The 13,042-nt window shown below is 36.3% G+C and overlaps 1 protein-coding gene across 1 annotated transcript in view; it reads left to right on the top strand.

The window, feature by feature from the left end:
• Positions 1 to 13,042, top strand: part of OTOL1 (otolin 1) — an 89,606-nt gene that overhangs the window by 75,297 nt on the left and 1,267 nt on the right. Inside the window, exons 2-4 of the mRNA XM_036219871.1 lie at positions 6,568 to 6,942; positions 9,659 to 9,748; positions 12,578 to 12,649. Coding sequence (XP_036075764.1) covers positions 6,576 to 6,942; positions 9,659 to 9,748; positions 12,578 to 12,649 — 529 coding nt within the window. The 5' untranslated portion in view covers positions 6,568 to 6,575. The remainder of the gene's footprint in view (positions 1 to 6,567; positions 6,943 to 9,658; positions 9,749 to 12,577; positions 12,650 to 13,042) is intronic.

The following is a 13,042-nucleotide window of genomic DNA, read 5'->3' on the forward strand; positions in this document are numbered from 1 at the left end:
TGTTACTTCCAGCATAGTGGTTAGACATTTATATAATTTATGAAGCGATCCCCCCTGATTAGCCTAGTACCCACCTGGCTCTATACATAGTTATTACAATATTATTGACTATGTTCCCTTGGCTGTACTTTACATCCCTTTGACTCTCTTGACTCATCCCTATAACTACCACCAATTTGTACTTCTTAATCCCTTTACCTTTTTCATTCAGCCCCTCAACCTCCCTTCCAATCTGGCAATCAATTTGTTCTCTGTATATATGAGTTTTGTTGTTTTGTTTGTTTGTTTTGTTCCTTAGATTCCTCATATAAGTGAAATCATATGGTTTTTGTCTTTCTCTGTTTGACTTATTTCACTTAACATGATACTCTCTAGGTCCATCCATGTTGTTGCAAATGGTAAGATTTCATTTTTTATGGCTGAGTAATATTCCATCACACACACACACAAACACACACCCCACAAGTTCTTTATCTAATTGTTTATTGATGGGTACTTAGGTTTCCATATCTTGGTTATTGTAAATAGCACTGCAATGAACATAGGGTTGCATATTTCTTTTCATATTAGTGTTTTGATTTTCTTTGGTTAAATACCCAGAAGTGGAATTGCTGGGTTGTAAGGTAGTTTTATTTTGAATTTTTTGAGGAACCCGCAGGAGGGTATTTTGACAAAGCTTTTTGGGACATAATTATACCTAATTAGCTTCTAATAGATTAAGATGCTGTGGATAGATGAGAAGTAATTGGGATAAGAGAAAAAGAGAATGTAGGACTTAATGTAAGACAGGATAAGGCAGTCAGGCTGGGAGTTTATAAGAGAAGTAGAGATAAAAGTAAATAAAGTAGAGGTAGAATATAACAGGAGTTAGTCTGGGGCCACTGTAGGTGTGTCCCAAATAAAGAAATTCAACACAGGTAATTAGCTGCGAATAGGAAGGAGCACAGGTCAGGGAGTTTTGATGCTAGCTGTCATGTTTGTCTCTAGCCTACAGGGAACCAGGACTTTGCTATTGATGCTCAAGGGTAGGATCTGCAGGATAATGCTGCAAATGGTCACAACCACCTACAGAATCAAGGCAGGAAATCATGTTGACGTGGCAGAGGACACCACAAAACTTCAATTCTGCCAAAGTTCATGCATTTACTAGCTGCTGCCAGCAGGATACTGGCTTCTGCTTTCTGTCTGTCTTCTATATCTCATGCAAGTGCCTCTCACTGGCAGAAACTAAACTGGAATCCTGATGGCGAGAAATTATGGGAAAAGTAGTTCTTGGGTTTCGAGTCCCTGAGATATCAGGGAGTGCCTAAAAGGGGGTAGAAATGGTGCCAAATGCCAATCTGGCAGAATATAAGAGTAGGAAATACTTGTCACTGCTTTAAAATATTATTTCTGGTCAGTTAATTTCATTATATCTAATCCTCACTAAAAATAATAGCTAACAGTTACTAAGGGCACTAGGTTAAGAGTTTTTCATGCATTAGCTCATTACGTTTCACAGCTGTACAAGATAAAGCTGCTATCATCGTCTCCACTTTAGATATAAGGAACCGAGACTTAGAAAGGTATGATGACTTGCTCCAAGTTAAACAACTAATAAGTAGAAAATTGAACCTTGTACTAGGAACTGACTGTCTACAAAGCCAGTGGTTTTCAGTTCTTATAGTCAGTTATTTAATTTTTTTTTATAATCTGTGGTCCTAGCCTCAACCTAAAACTTGTTAGTCATCTTACAAATGTACACAATTAAGTTGATGTAACTGCCTCACTTCTATTAGAAAAAAACTAACAAACCTTCCAAAAAAAAAAAAAATCCTCCCAAGTGTGGGCACTATCTTCATGAGAGAGAAAAGTATGTTACTATAAGAAATGTAATATTTCCTATATTTAGAATGCAATTCCATGATATGAGCTAATTTTCATATGTTGATAAAGTATCTACTCTTATAAAACCACACCACAGAATCTGAAGGTTAGAAGGGACATTTAAAGGTGAAGAATCTTTAAGATCTCTTCTAACAGCATCTCAGCAAGGGGTGGCCCAGCTTCTGCTTAATAACTTTCAACTGGTGCAACTTTCAGAACTATGGGGGCTGATTGACAAGGAAGAGGAACTTATAGGATGTCTGCTGCTGAGTAAAGATAAGATAGCACTGCCTGGAGGCTGCTGAGTCAGTTTTGTCTCAATAGTAACACATACAGCCTTAAGCTGGAGGCTGGAACCATTGGTATCTGTCAGCTTTTACTGCCTAACCTTGCCAGAACTCCATGGCTTACAAACTATAGGTTGAGTGTCTGTGGTGGATTCACGGCGGCCAGAGATTATTTGGTACTCCTCCCCTTGAAAAGTGGAGTTTATGCCCCTTCCGTTTGAGTCTGCTAGGCTTCTGTGATTGCTGTGACTAATAGAATTCAATGAAAATATTACCGTGCCAGTTCTCAGTTACAGCCTAAATAGACTGGAAGAGTCTATGTTCTTGAAATACTCTCTTTGGGAGTCCTGAGGCATGATTGAAGAAATTTGACTATTTTGAAACTAGCATGCTGGAGAGACTATGTGACTGATGAGCCCAGTCCCCCCCCCCCCCGCCCCCCCCCTCATTTCTTAAAGGCACTGGATTTGTAGTTAAGCCTCTCCAGACTAACCTGTGTACCAGCTGAATACTGCTGAGTGACTTTAGATACTTCATGGAGCAGAAGAATGACTTAACTGAGCCAGACCTAAACTCCCGACCCATAAAATTGTGAGCTATGATAAAATGACTACTTTTAAAGCACTGAGTTTGAGGTACTTTATTACACAGCAATAGATAACCGAAATGTGTCTATGGGATTGATGAAGGTTGTCTGATCCGGATTGGCCTCAGCAGGTCTCACCTACATTTGCTTGTGTGTCTATGGGTCATTTGGGGACTTTCATCCAGATTGTGTTTGACTAAGGCAGCTTACCTGCTCTGCTCAACTCTGCTCCATGTGTCTCTTACCCTCCTTTGTGACCTGCAAGCTGAGTCATCCGTATCCTTGTCATGGCCAAAGTCCAAGACAGAAAGTAGCAACACATAAGAGCTCTTGAGATATAGGCTTGGAAATGACACCCTGTTACTTCTACCTTATTCTATGATCCAAAGTCACTTGGCTAGACTCATAATCAAAGGATTGAAGTATAGACCTCACTTCTTTTGTGGGAGACTGTGCAAAATCCGTCTATCAAAGAGTCTGAGTACAGGGAGGGGTGGAAATTGGAGACAATAATTAAATCTATTACATTTATGTCATATCAATTCAGCAACATTTATGGGATATATAATTTGCAAATATTATGTTAGTCACTGGAAACAAAACAAAACAAAACAAAACTAAAGAGACCTAACTTTCTGCTTTTGAAATGCTTGCAGTCCAGTCAACAATCAGGATGAGTAGAAGGGCTTACTGTATTTAGGTTGACTGGGGGCCTCAACCTCCTTTTATCTCTTTACTTCTAACCTTCTGTTAAGATTTATACCTGTATTAAACTTCAGACTTAACATTTGAATTATGCTTTACTGTTTTAGTGACTTAAAGTGTGGCCAGAAGCCCCTGCTTGCTTGACTCACTGCGGAAGTTTTTTTTTTGGCTAAGTTTTTATGTTTTTACACAAATATGAAGAATTTTCAATTAAAAATTAATGATCTATGTTTATTGTCAGTCAAGTTGTTGTCAACACTTCTTCTACTGTGTTTCAAAAGGCATCATGTTTTCTTCATCTCAAAATTCTTGGGGTGCCTCCTCATGGTACTGACTACATTATCCATTAAAATCTGTATGTAAATCAGGAAGCAGGAAGCACAATATAAGAAAAAAAATATGCGGACAATGTGCACTCCCAACAGGGACACTGGACATATTCCTTATATTGGTTAGTTCTCCTCATTCCTTTCTGTAGCCCTTTATTCTCTTGTCAGATGTGCTATGTTCCCCTCTGTAACTTTGTTCGTCCCACACTCATATGTTTCACTGTCAGAGACAGATTTCTCATCCCTCCACTTCTTCATGTTCCCATTTCCTGTCTGTGGGAAACCATTTTCTTCCACTGAAAGGTCTAGAGTTGAGCTCCATGAAGGGTCTAACTCAGTATGTTATACAACATTTCTAGTCCCTCCTTAATCCCCAGACAGCATGGCACAGTGGGAAGTACATGGGTTGACTTTGGAGTCAAACTGACCTAGGTTTTAATCCTAGCTCCACTGCTTACTAACACTGTGATCTCGCTTAAGCTACTTAACCTCTCTGTGCCTCAGTTTTATAACCCGTTATATGGGTGAAGCAAATCTAATCTTGCATGGTTCATGTGTGATGTAATTGCAGTAACAACTATAAAATGTCTGGAAAATACCTGACATGTTCTCAATGTTAGTTTCCTTCTGCACCCCATCTCAACAACTATCTCTGATTTGTCCACTCAGGACCGATTTGTAAAGAGGCTATCATAATATGTTTTCAGGGTCAAAAATACTTTGTGTGCCTAGATGAATAACACAGGTACATTTTAGTGAGAAAAAAGTGGTTATCTCCCCATATGACCTCATTTGTTTAAGAAAGCATAAGCAATATCTTAGAGCATTAACACTCAGCATCCTGTAAACTCAAATTCTTATAGCAAAGTAGTGAGAGGATTAAATTATCCATATTTCATTTTGGATATGTTGCACATTGGATATTTGCTATATTTGGTTGTTTACTGCAGACAAGATCCTCAGGGATGGTGCTGAGTTTTACTTGTCTTTATATTCTATGACACAACATAGAACCTGACAGTTCTGAGATGCTCAAATAAATGTTGGTTGAACAAAGGAATGTTTCATTGAATACAATTGTATGAACTAATGAAAGTTTGATTATTTTATATCTGAACAGAATATTACTGTTGTTTAGTTTTTGGTGGTGTTGAATTTGGCTGATTGATGCATAGTAACCGTGCTTTATGTGCTCATTCTTGCAGGGGGTAGGGGCAGTGAGGGTTCTGGGTCTGTGTTTGGAGGGATGCAATGTGATCAACTGCCCTTCACACTTTCCTCTTTGCTTTTGTTGTTTCTCATCTTTCCTACTAGATTGTAAACTCCCAAGGACAGAGACTATGGCTCAGATTCAGTGTCACTCCATATAATTCCTCAGTGCTTATGACATAGTCAATATTCAGTAAATATTGATTGAAGGAAAGTTAGCAAATTTAGATTTTTATATAATTTTAGAAATGCAGTGTTCTACCTTTGTCCTTTCTTGCCTGTTCTGATTTATATCTGTCTTCTCCATAGCTCTTCCATTGATCCTACCCTTGGATTTCTTGTTCTTTAATCTCATCCTTATAAATGCCACATGATTTGTGGGAAAGGGTTGGTTGAGGCTTTGAAATTAAACAGATCCAGATTTAAGTTCTGAATTTATAACTAACTGGTTGTGTGATCTGGAGCAAGGTATTTAACTTCTTGGAGACCTTCCTCATCTGTGAAGATGAATGATAGTGTGTCATATACCTGACAGCTGTTTAGAGATCAATTGGACTGATGAATGTCAGGCCACCTACTCATAGTACAGGCTCTCTAAGTAGTAGTTGTTATTACTATCCTTATTTCCATTCTCTCTACTCTCTTACTATGTATCTGAACTATTCTTTCCTTTTCCAATTAAAAAAATGCATTTTTAACTCTAGCTCTCCTGGTAACAGCCACTGGAATGCTGGGAGTCGTTGGGGATGAAATCAAAATTTCGCTTCATTGGAAACCTTATATGATATCATGTTAAACATTGATAAAGGCTTTAATAAGAAAAACCGCTATTTGTCCCACTAAAATAATATAAAAATAAATGTAAGTTTTCAGGAAAAAACCCTTTAAATTATAAACCAAAGAATCAGAAAGTTAAATGACATGCGAAGAATCTAAGGACATAGCAAATATTTAAATTTATGATTTTTAAATTCATTCTCCATTTATTACAATAGATTCTAAAAGATTACTCTCACAACAGGAACATTATCCTTTGTAGATTTAAGGACTATCGCACCCGTATTTTTCTTGAAATAATTGAGTTTTCTGGGATAAACTATTCAGCTCAATATTTTTCATCTCCTTCTAATACAAAAGTATTTGATTCCTATAAATCTGAGTGAGGTCAGTCAGGAAATTATACGTATTTGTTTTCCACAGGGTATATGAGCTATTAAGTCATGTTGCATTTATTATAGATCATGTCTGTTGTTTGGCAAGATAATTTGAATGACTGAGAACAGTATTTTAAAACATGTAATACAAGGAAAACAACCTGAAAGGAGAATCGAAGCAAAATGTTCCTTATAATAAATACTTTAAGCAAATAAAATATTCTGTTGTGATTCAAGTATTCAATTGCATATAAAATACAAAAAATATCATTTAATATTATACATACTATTCATTCTTATGATTCATACATATATATATTCTTCTCATTTAAGTATATATTTATAGTACTTAGTCTTTTCACTTGGATCTCATATAATATGTGTATATGTTATATTTTTCTATAAAAATAAGCATTATATCTTTCTTCCAGACTCAATTATGTGGATGTTTTCTTGGCTTTGTGCCATTCTAATTATTTTGGCTGTTGCTGATATGGACACGATAGCAAAGAGCACACCATATACCAAATTTACAAAGAAATCCGAGGGAAAAGAGAAGCTGAAGGGTCCAAAGCCATCCAGTGGCCTGCCTCCGGGAGAAGAAGAAGAGACTCCCTTCCCAGAAGTGGCTGAAATGGCAGACCCAACCCCCGACCCTTCGGTCTTCGACTCTGCCTTTGGCAGTGCCACTCTCTTTCCCTTTGATAACTTCACTCTCGACACGGCCGATTTCTTTCTGAACTGCTGTGAGTGTTGTTCATCTGTACCAGGGCAAAAAGGAGAACCTGGAGAGACTGGAAAGCGAGGTATTTGAAAATATACGAAGCTGTATTTCTCCCCTGTACACCCTTAGAGTTGAGAGGTAGTGATAGGCCTAAGTGAAACAGTGTGACAAATGAAAATTGGTACTGTGTTGTCCGGTGTGGTAGCCATTAGCCTTGTGTGGCTAACAATAAATATTACAATTAAAATTGAATAAGATTAAAAATTTAGTTCCTCAATCACACTAGCCACATTAAAGTACTCAGTGGCTGCAGGTGACCAGCAGCTGCTCTATTGGGCAGCACTGATATATAGCGTTTCCATCATTACAGAAACTACTGCGCAGTGCTGGTTAGAACTGAGAGCAGGCCTACCAGCCCCAGCCCTGGGGTGTAGCTTTTCAAGTTACACATGTTCACTGCCAGTGAAATCTTTTCATTAATGGCTGATGCAAAAAGAGAAAATGAAAATTCCGTTATCTGGTAAGAATGTGTGCTGACTGATGGATTTTTGGAGTGCTATTTGTAGTTGGGATTAGAAATGGAATGCCTGTGAGGTGGAGAATAAAGCTGGGATTCAGTTTGCTTCTCATTGAAATTCTGAGTCAACACTGTATCCTTGCCCAGCAATTTTTTCCACTGAACGTCACGGTTACATATTTCAAAATTTCAGATGACTTTCATATATACATTATGAATACACTCTCAGTTTTATTGTAATACATTTCAGTTTTTACATGTCATATAGCAGAAATTCAAGGTAAAATTGAGATCAGAGTGCCAGTTGCAAATTCACTATTCCCTGAAAAAATTCATACAAATATTTGTTGTGTCTTGTCTGAAGAGTTTAAAGTTATAAATTTGTAATTCTTCAGAATTACACATCCTCATTAATCTTTTCATTCATTTCATCCTACTGTGGAAACTTGCAGGAAATGTGCTTGATATTTATGCAGAGCTGAAATGAAAGGGTAAAAGAACTGGAAAGCGATACCAGGCACCAAGAGTTCATGGGTTTGCTAAAACGTTACTGGAAATGGAATGAGACTAAGAAAATTATATTTACCAGAATTTCTCTTAGTATCATATCTGGCTGGCAAGCTGCTTGGGGGTGAAAACCCCTAAGGGCCTGGTCAAGCAAACAGAGCTGGTTGCTAAATTATCTTCTAAGGCTGTGGATCTGTAACATCAAGGCTTGTGTTTTACCCAATGGTGGATTTAGCTGGTTTGGTCTCAGAGCTCAGCCTCTCCTCTAAATACATATGACAAATACTTTGAAGGGGTGCCAAGTCTTTAGCTTACCCAGGGCACTCAGATGTCTTAGTCTGACTGGTTCTGTGTAGAGCAGAGAGCTTCAGAGATCAGGATGTTTAATCTATCACGGTCCTACCCTAGGGAACTTCATTACTTCTCTAAGTCTCAGTTTCCAAAATAGTAAAATGGGGTGAGAATAATACCAACTTTGCAGAGTCATCAAGAGAGCTGAGAGAGTGATTCATACACACAAAGATGCAGTGTAGTTCCTGAAGTAGAATAAGTACTCAGTAAACTATGCTTATCTGTTCAGTTAGCTGAAATACTCTGAGCCCGATAGGATCCTGTTTTTGAAAGTAACAGAGAGATATTTATTTATTTATATATTCATACAAATTATTTATTCATCTATTTATATAAATAGATATTTATTTGTATATTTATATAAACATTTATATTTATATTTATCAGTTTTTAAATGTAGCTTTTTAAAAAAAACTATAAATCTAATATGAGAATAACATTAAACAAACTTAAAAATAAAAACGACTCAAATTATAATTTTTTTCTTTGAATCTTAGTTTAATGCTATTTTCTTAGAGATGTCTCCTCTGATTCTTTATACCACTAACTACAGTGTGGTCTTTCCATTTATTTGTGTGGTTATTTGTTTATCTTTCATGGACTCTTAGCTCCATGACTATAGGGACTGCTGGAATGTTATTTTTTTGTTTTTGTATGAATCTTTAAAAAAAATGATAGTTGACATACATTCTATTAATTTCAACATAGCGATTCAGCATTTATATACCTTACGAAGTGATCACCACAGTAAGTCTGGTAACTATCTGTCATCGTACACAGTTATTATATTATTATTGATGATATTCCTTATGTTGTATATTGTATCCCCAGGACTTATTTTATAATTGGAAGTTTCTACTTCTTAATCTCTTTCTCCTTTTTTGCCCATTCTTTCACCCATCTCTCCTCTGGCAACCATTGTTTTGTTTTAGAGACTGTTGGAGTGTTGATTTTTGATTCCTAACATCTAGTAGGATGCTTGGTTTATAGGAAGCCTCAGCATTAGTTCTTGAGTTAATGCATCAGTGAATGTGGATGGGGACCCAAAGTGCTAGGTATTATGGTATTTCGATTTTTACATCCAACTTGAATGTGTGGGCCATATGAGGTTAAGAGTCAGGTAATCATTTTGTTCTTATTGCTTGATATAGCACTGCTTCCCTGAATTATTAGATCACTGCCATGAATTCAGTGACAAGTACTAATGTGCTCAATTTATCTGTTCGAGTAGTTCAAAATTGCAAATCAGGCAAACATATTGTCCTTAGAACTCTGTAATAGTTTATTCTTACCCAGATTTTATCATTAGGAAACTAACAGTCATTGGTCTCAATAAAATGACTGGTCTTCCCCCCCCTCCCCAAACTAATGAATTTCAAAGAGAATTTTTCAATCTTGATGGTTTTAAAAATCTCATTTTCAGGTCTTAAGGGAGAGGCTGGTGATATAGGGATCCCAGGGTCACCAGGAGTCATTGGACCCCAAGGCCCAAAAGGCCAGAAAGGAGAGAAGGGTAGGTAATTATATTTATTTCATGTCCAAACTCAAGGGATGTTTTGCATCATTTTTGGGGGGAGCAATTTGCTAAATTAATACCAAATTTCTGCAGGTGGATCAAAATGTAAAACTTGGTTAAGAGTATTGTGAGTTATATTTGATATAAAATGTTAACTTTATAAACAGCCCAGTGAGAAATTTTAAACTTGGCTAGTAACATATCACACACACGCGCGCGCGCGCGCACACACACACACACACACACACACATGCACACATTCTGTCTATCTCTCATTCATCGCCCAGCTGACCAGTGACTGGGAGCCCTAGGGCATCATCTCTGGGGAAAGGTCCTTCGCTATATACTCCTATGTGAGCTCTTTCTCATTATGCAAATTAATTTCATACTAGAGAGAACTAACTAGGACAGGCAATCCTATTCCTTTTAGGTGGATAGCCTGCCTGCTGAGGAGAATATGACATATCAAATCAGAGACGGCGTCAATAGTGTGAAGAGATGGAATTCAAATGGAAGAAATCAAGCACATAACAGTGACCAGTCACTTTACCTCATCTGGAAATAATCGAGAGAATAGACTAGATATTTATTTATAATCTGTTTACTGTCAGAGAAGATTTGTAGTTACTTGTGCTTTCATAGATCTTATCCAGCTCAGAAATTCTATAATTCCACAGTTTTATCAACAGAGAAGGTGTTCTGCCTGGGAAATCCCTGGTTCTGTAAGTATTTCAAAGTACTAAGGGAGGGTTACAGATTCACTGGGACATTTAGAAATTCCTCAGTGAATCCTGCCAGCCTATAGAAATACCATCTATCCATCAAGTTAAATGTTTTAGCCTCAGTGTCATAAGTCAAAAGACCTAATATCGTCTATACATCACCCTCCACATGGCTCAGGAACTGCCTAACTCATTTCCAGTAGAACATTCAGTGAAGTAATTACTCAAAAAAGATGCTAAGGTAAAGAGAGAGCTATTTCACACTTGTCAGTTATGAGATTTTCATTCTCAGAAACATTTAATCCTTTTGTGGCTGAATTATATTAGCAGAAAACCCTGTGAAATAAAGATGAGTGATGAACCTCTCTAGTGATTCATACATTTTGGAAGCTAGAATTCTGGAAGTGGAAGAAAAACAGGGAAGTGTCATAAGATAAGGTTCTTAAGAATATGCTTTGATGAAGAATCAAAAGTAGAAATCCATTCAGCTGGTCTATAAAGTGGCAACTCTCCTTTTACTTTCAGACTTACATTCTTGGTTAAGATTAAAAGTTAAAAAAAAAACAAATAAGTTGAATAACAGAATTCTGGGTAATCACAACCTGATTGAGTAAATTTAGATTAAACTTGAGAACCAGAATAACTGCAATGAAGGTCAGTATGTGAGTATTGACTAGGAATAGAATTGGTCCTTCACTTTTATTCAGGGCTAGGTTCTCTCCAAATGCACACAGACATTTTCCTTATGGCCTATGGATTAATTTCCAAATTTTAAATGTTAAGTGTTAATAAAGGAGTTAGCCACTTAGAAAATTCTGCTGAGTGGCTTATGGTAGGATTTCTGTAGTTGGTCTTATAGAATTTTAATTTGACTTAGAATTTCTTTTTCCTGGCAAAAATGAAACAAAAAATGTTAGTTATATCATAAATAATATGTTGGAATCAATGTCAACTAATGTAATAGGCAGTCATGTTTGACTCTGTACAAATTTCTTAACTTTTTTATGCCTCTGTTTCCTCTGTGATAAAAACAGTGACAAAAATATCTGTTCTGCCTTTTTTGAAGGGAGATGTTATAAACTTTTGCAAAAGAAAATTGTTCTAATTAATGAAATACGCCCTCTTATATGAGCCTCCCTGTTATAGGGGAGGCTATATTAATTTCAAATAAAAATTAATATTAAATTAAAAAGGCTTTATTAAATTTAAAAATCATGTTAAGGGTTTGGAACATTGCTTGGTGCAGAGTAGATGTTCAATAAGAGTTAGCTATTATTATTACTATTATTATTGCTATTAACATTTACAATAAAATAAATCTAGTGTGACAGCATTATAACAGGCTGGGCCTTTAGCCAGGCCTGCTATAAAAATCCATTTTGTGGTAATATGGTAAATAGATGAAACCCCAAATTTATTACTTTTTTTCCCAAACACAAATTCTCACAGTTCTTTAATTTGTCCAAAGAGATTGTGAACAATTTTTCAAACAAAATAAAAATTGTCTTTTTCTTATTATATGTATACACACACACATATACACACACACACATAAACACACATATACACATACACATATATACATATACATTTATTTATTTATTTATCTATCTATCTATTTATTTATTTATTTTCTGGATTTTTTTTTTTAAATTATGATTCATTTTAGCCACCTGCAGAATGTTGTGCTCTATGTTTAAACTTCCATGGTGCATGGCACTATTTCTTAGGCATTGTGGGGAATATAAAGAAGAGGACATTTTAACTGTCATTCAAAATTCATAATAGGAAAAACACATACATATGTAGCACAAGGTAGGATGTCATGAGTTTTGTGAGCGATCTGAAGAGCCGTGGAAGTGCTGAGGAAAAATCCGAGTTCTGTTTGAAGATACTGAATGACCCCTCAAATTTCTTTTAGATGGTTTACCATCAATTGCAATAAAATATTTCTAATGATGCTCAATAACACCTTTTTCCATATTGTTTTACCTTTATGCATTTTGGTCAAAGAAGTATTGAAATGTGACAGGAGTGTGAAATGGATGTTAGTTATGTCATAACTAATATAATTGGAAGAAAATGAATCATGGTGTCATTTTAGGACTTAAAGGAGAACGTGGGGACCAAGGAACAAGTGGAGTGCCCGGATATCCAGGAAAACCTGGAGAATCAGGTAGAGTATAAACTGTGTGTATTGGGTGCAGTCACATGTGCAGCATAGCCACTAATTTTCTTCCTGTTTATATTTAAAAGTATCAAAGAAGGAAGGTAGAAATATAAATTGCTATTATTCTTCTAATAACTAAGTGCACTGATATGCTAGAGTGTAACTAGCACTGGGCTAGGAATTTGGAGACTAGATGAAGGTATCCGAGCCTTGCTTCTCCCTTTAGTTGTCCTTGGGGAAAAGATCCCTGAATCTTTATGGGTTTCAGTTTCTTTGCCTATAAGATTTTGCACTTGGATGGATAATATGGAGATTTAGGAGAATACTTGGGTTGGTCAAAAAGCAAAGGGTAATGGAATACAATGGGCAACTATCATTCTCATATTCTTTATTATCTTA

The sequence above is a fragment of the Rousettus aegyptiacus genome, unplaced genomic scaffold (genome assembly GCF_014176215.1).
Source record: "Rousettus aegyptiacus isolate mRouAeg1 unplaced genomic scaffold, mRouAeg1.p scaffold_m13_p_4, whole genome shotgun sequence".
NCBI lineage: Eukaryota > Metazoa > Chordata > Mammalia > Chiroptera > Pteropodidae > Rousettus > Rousettus aegyptiacus.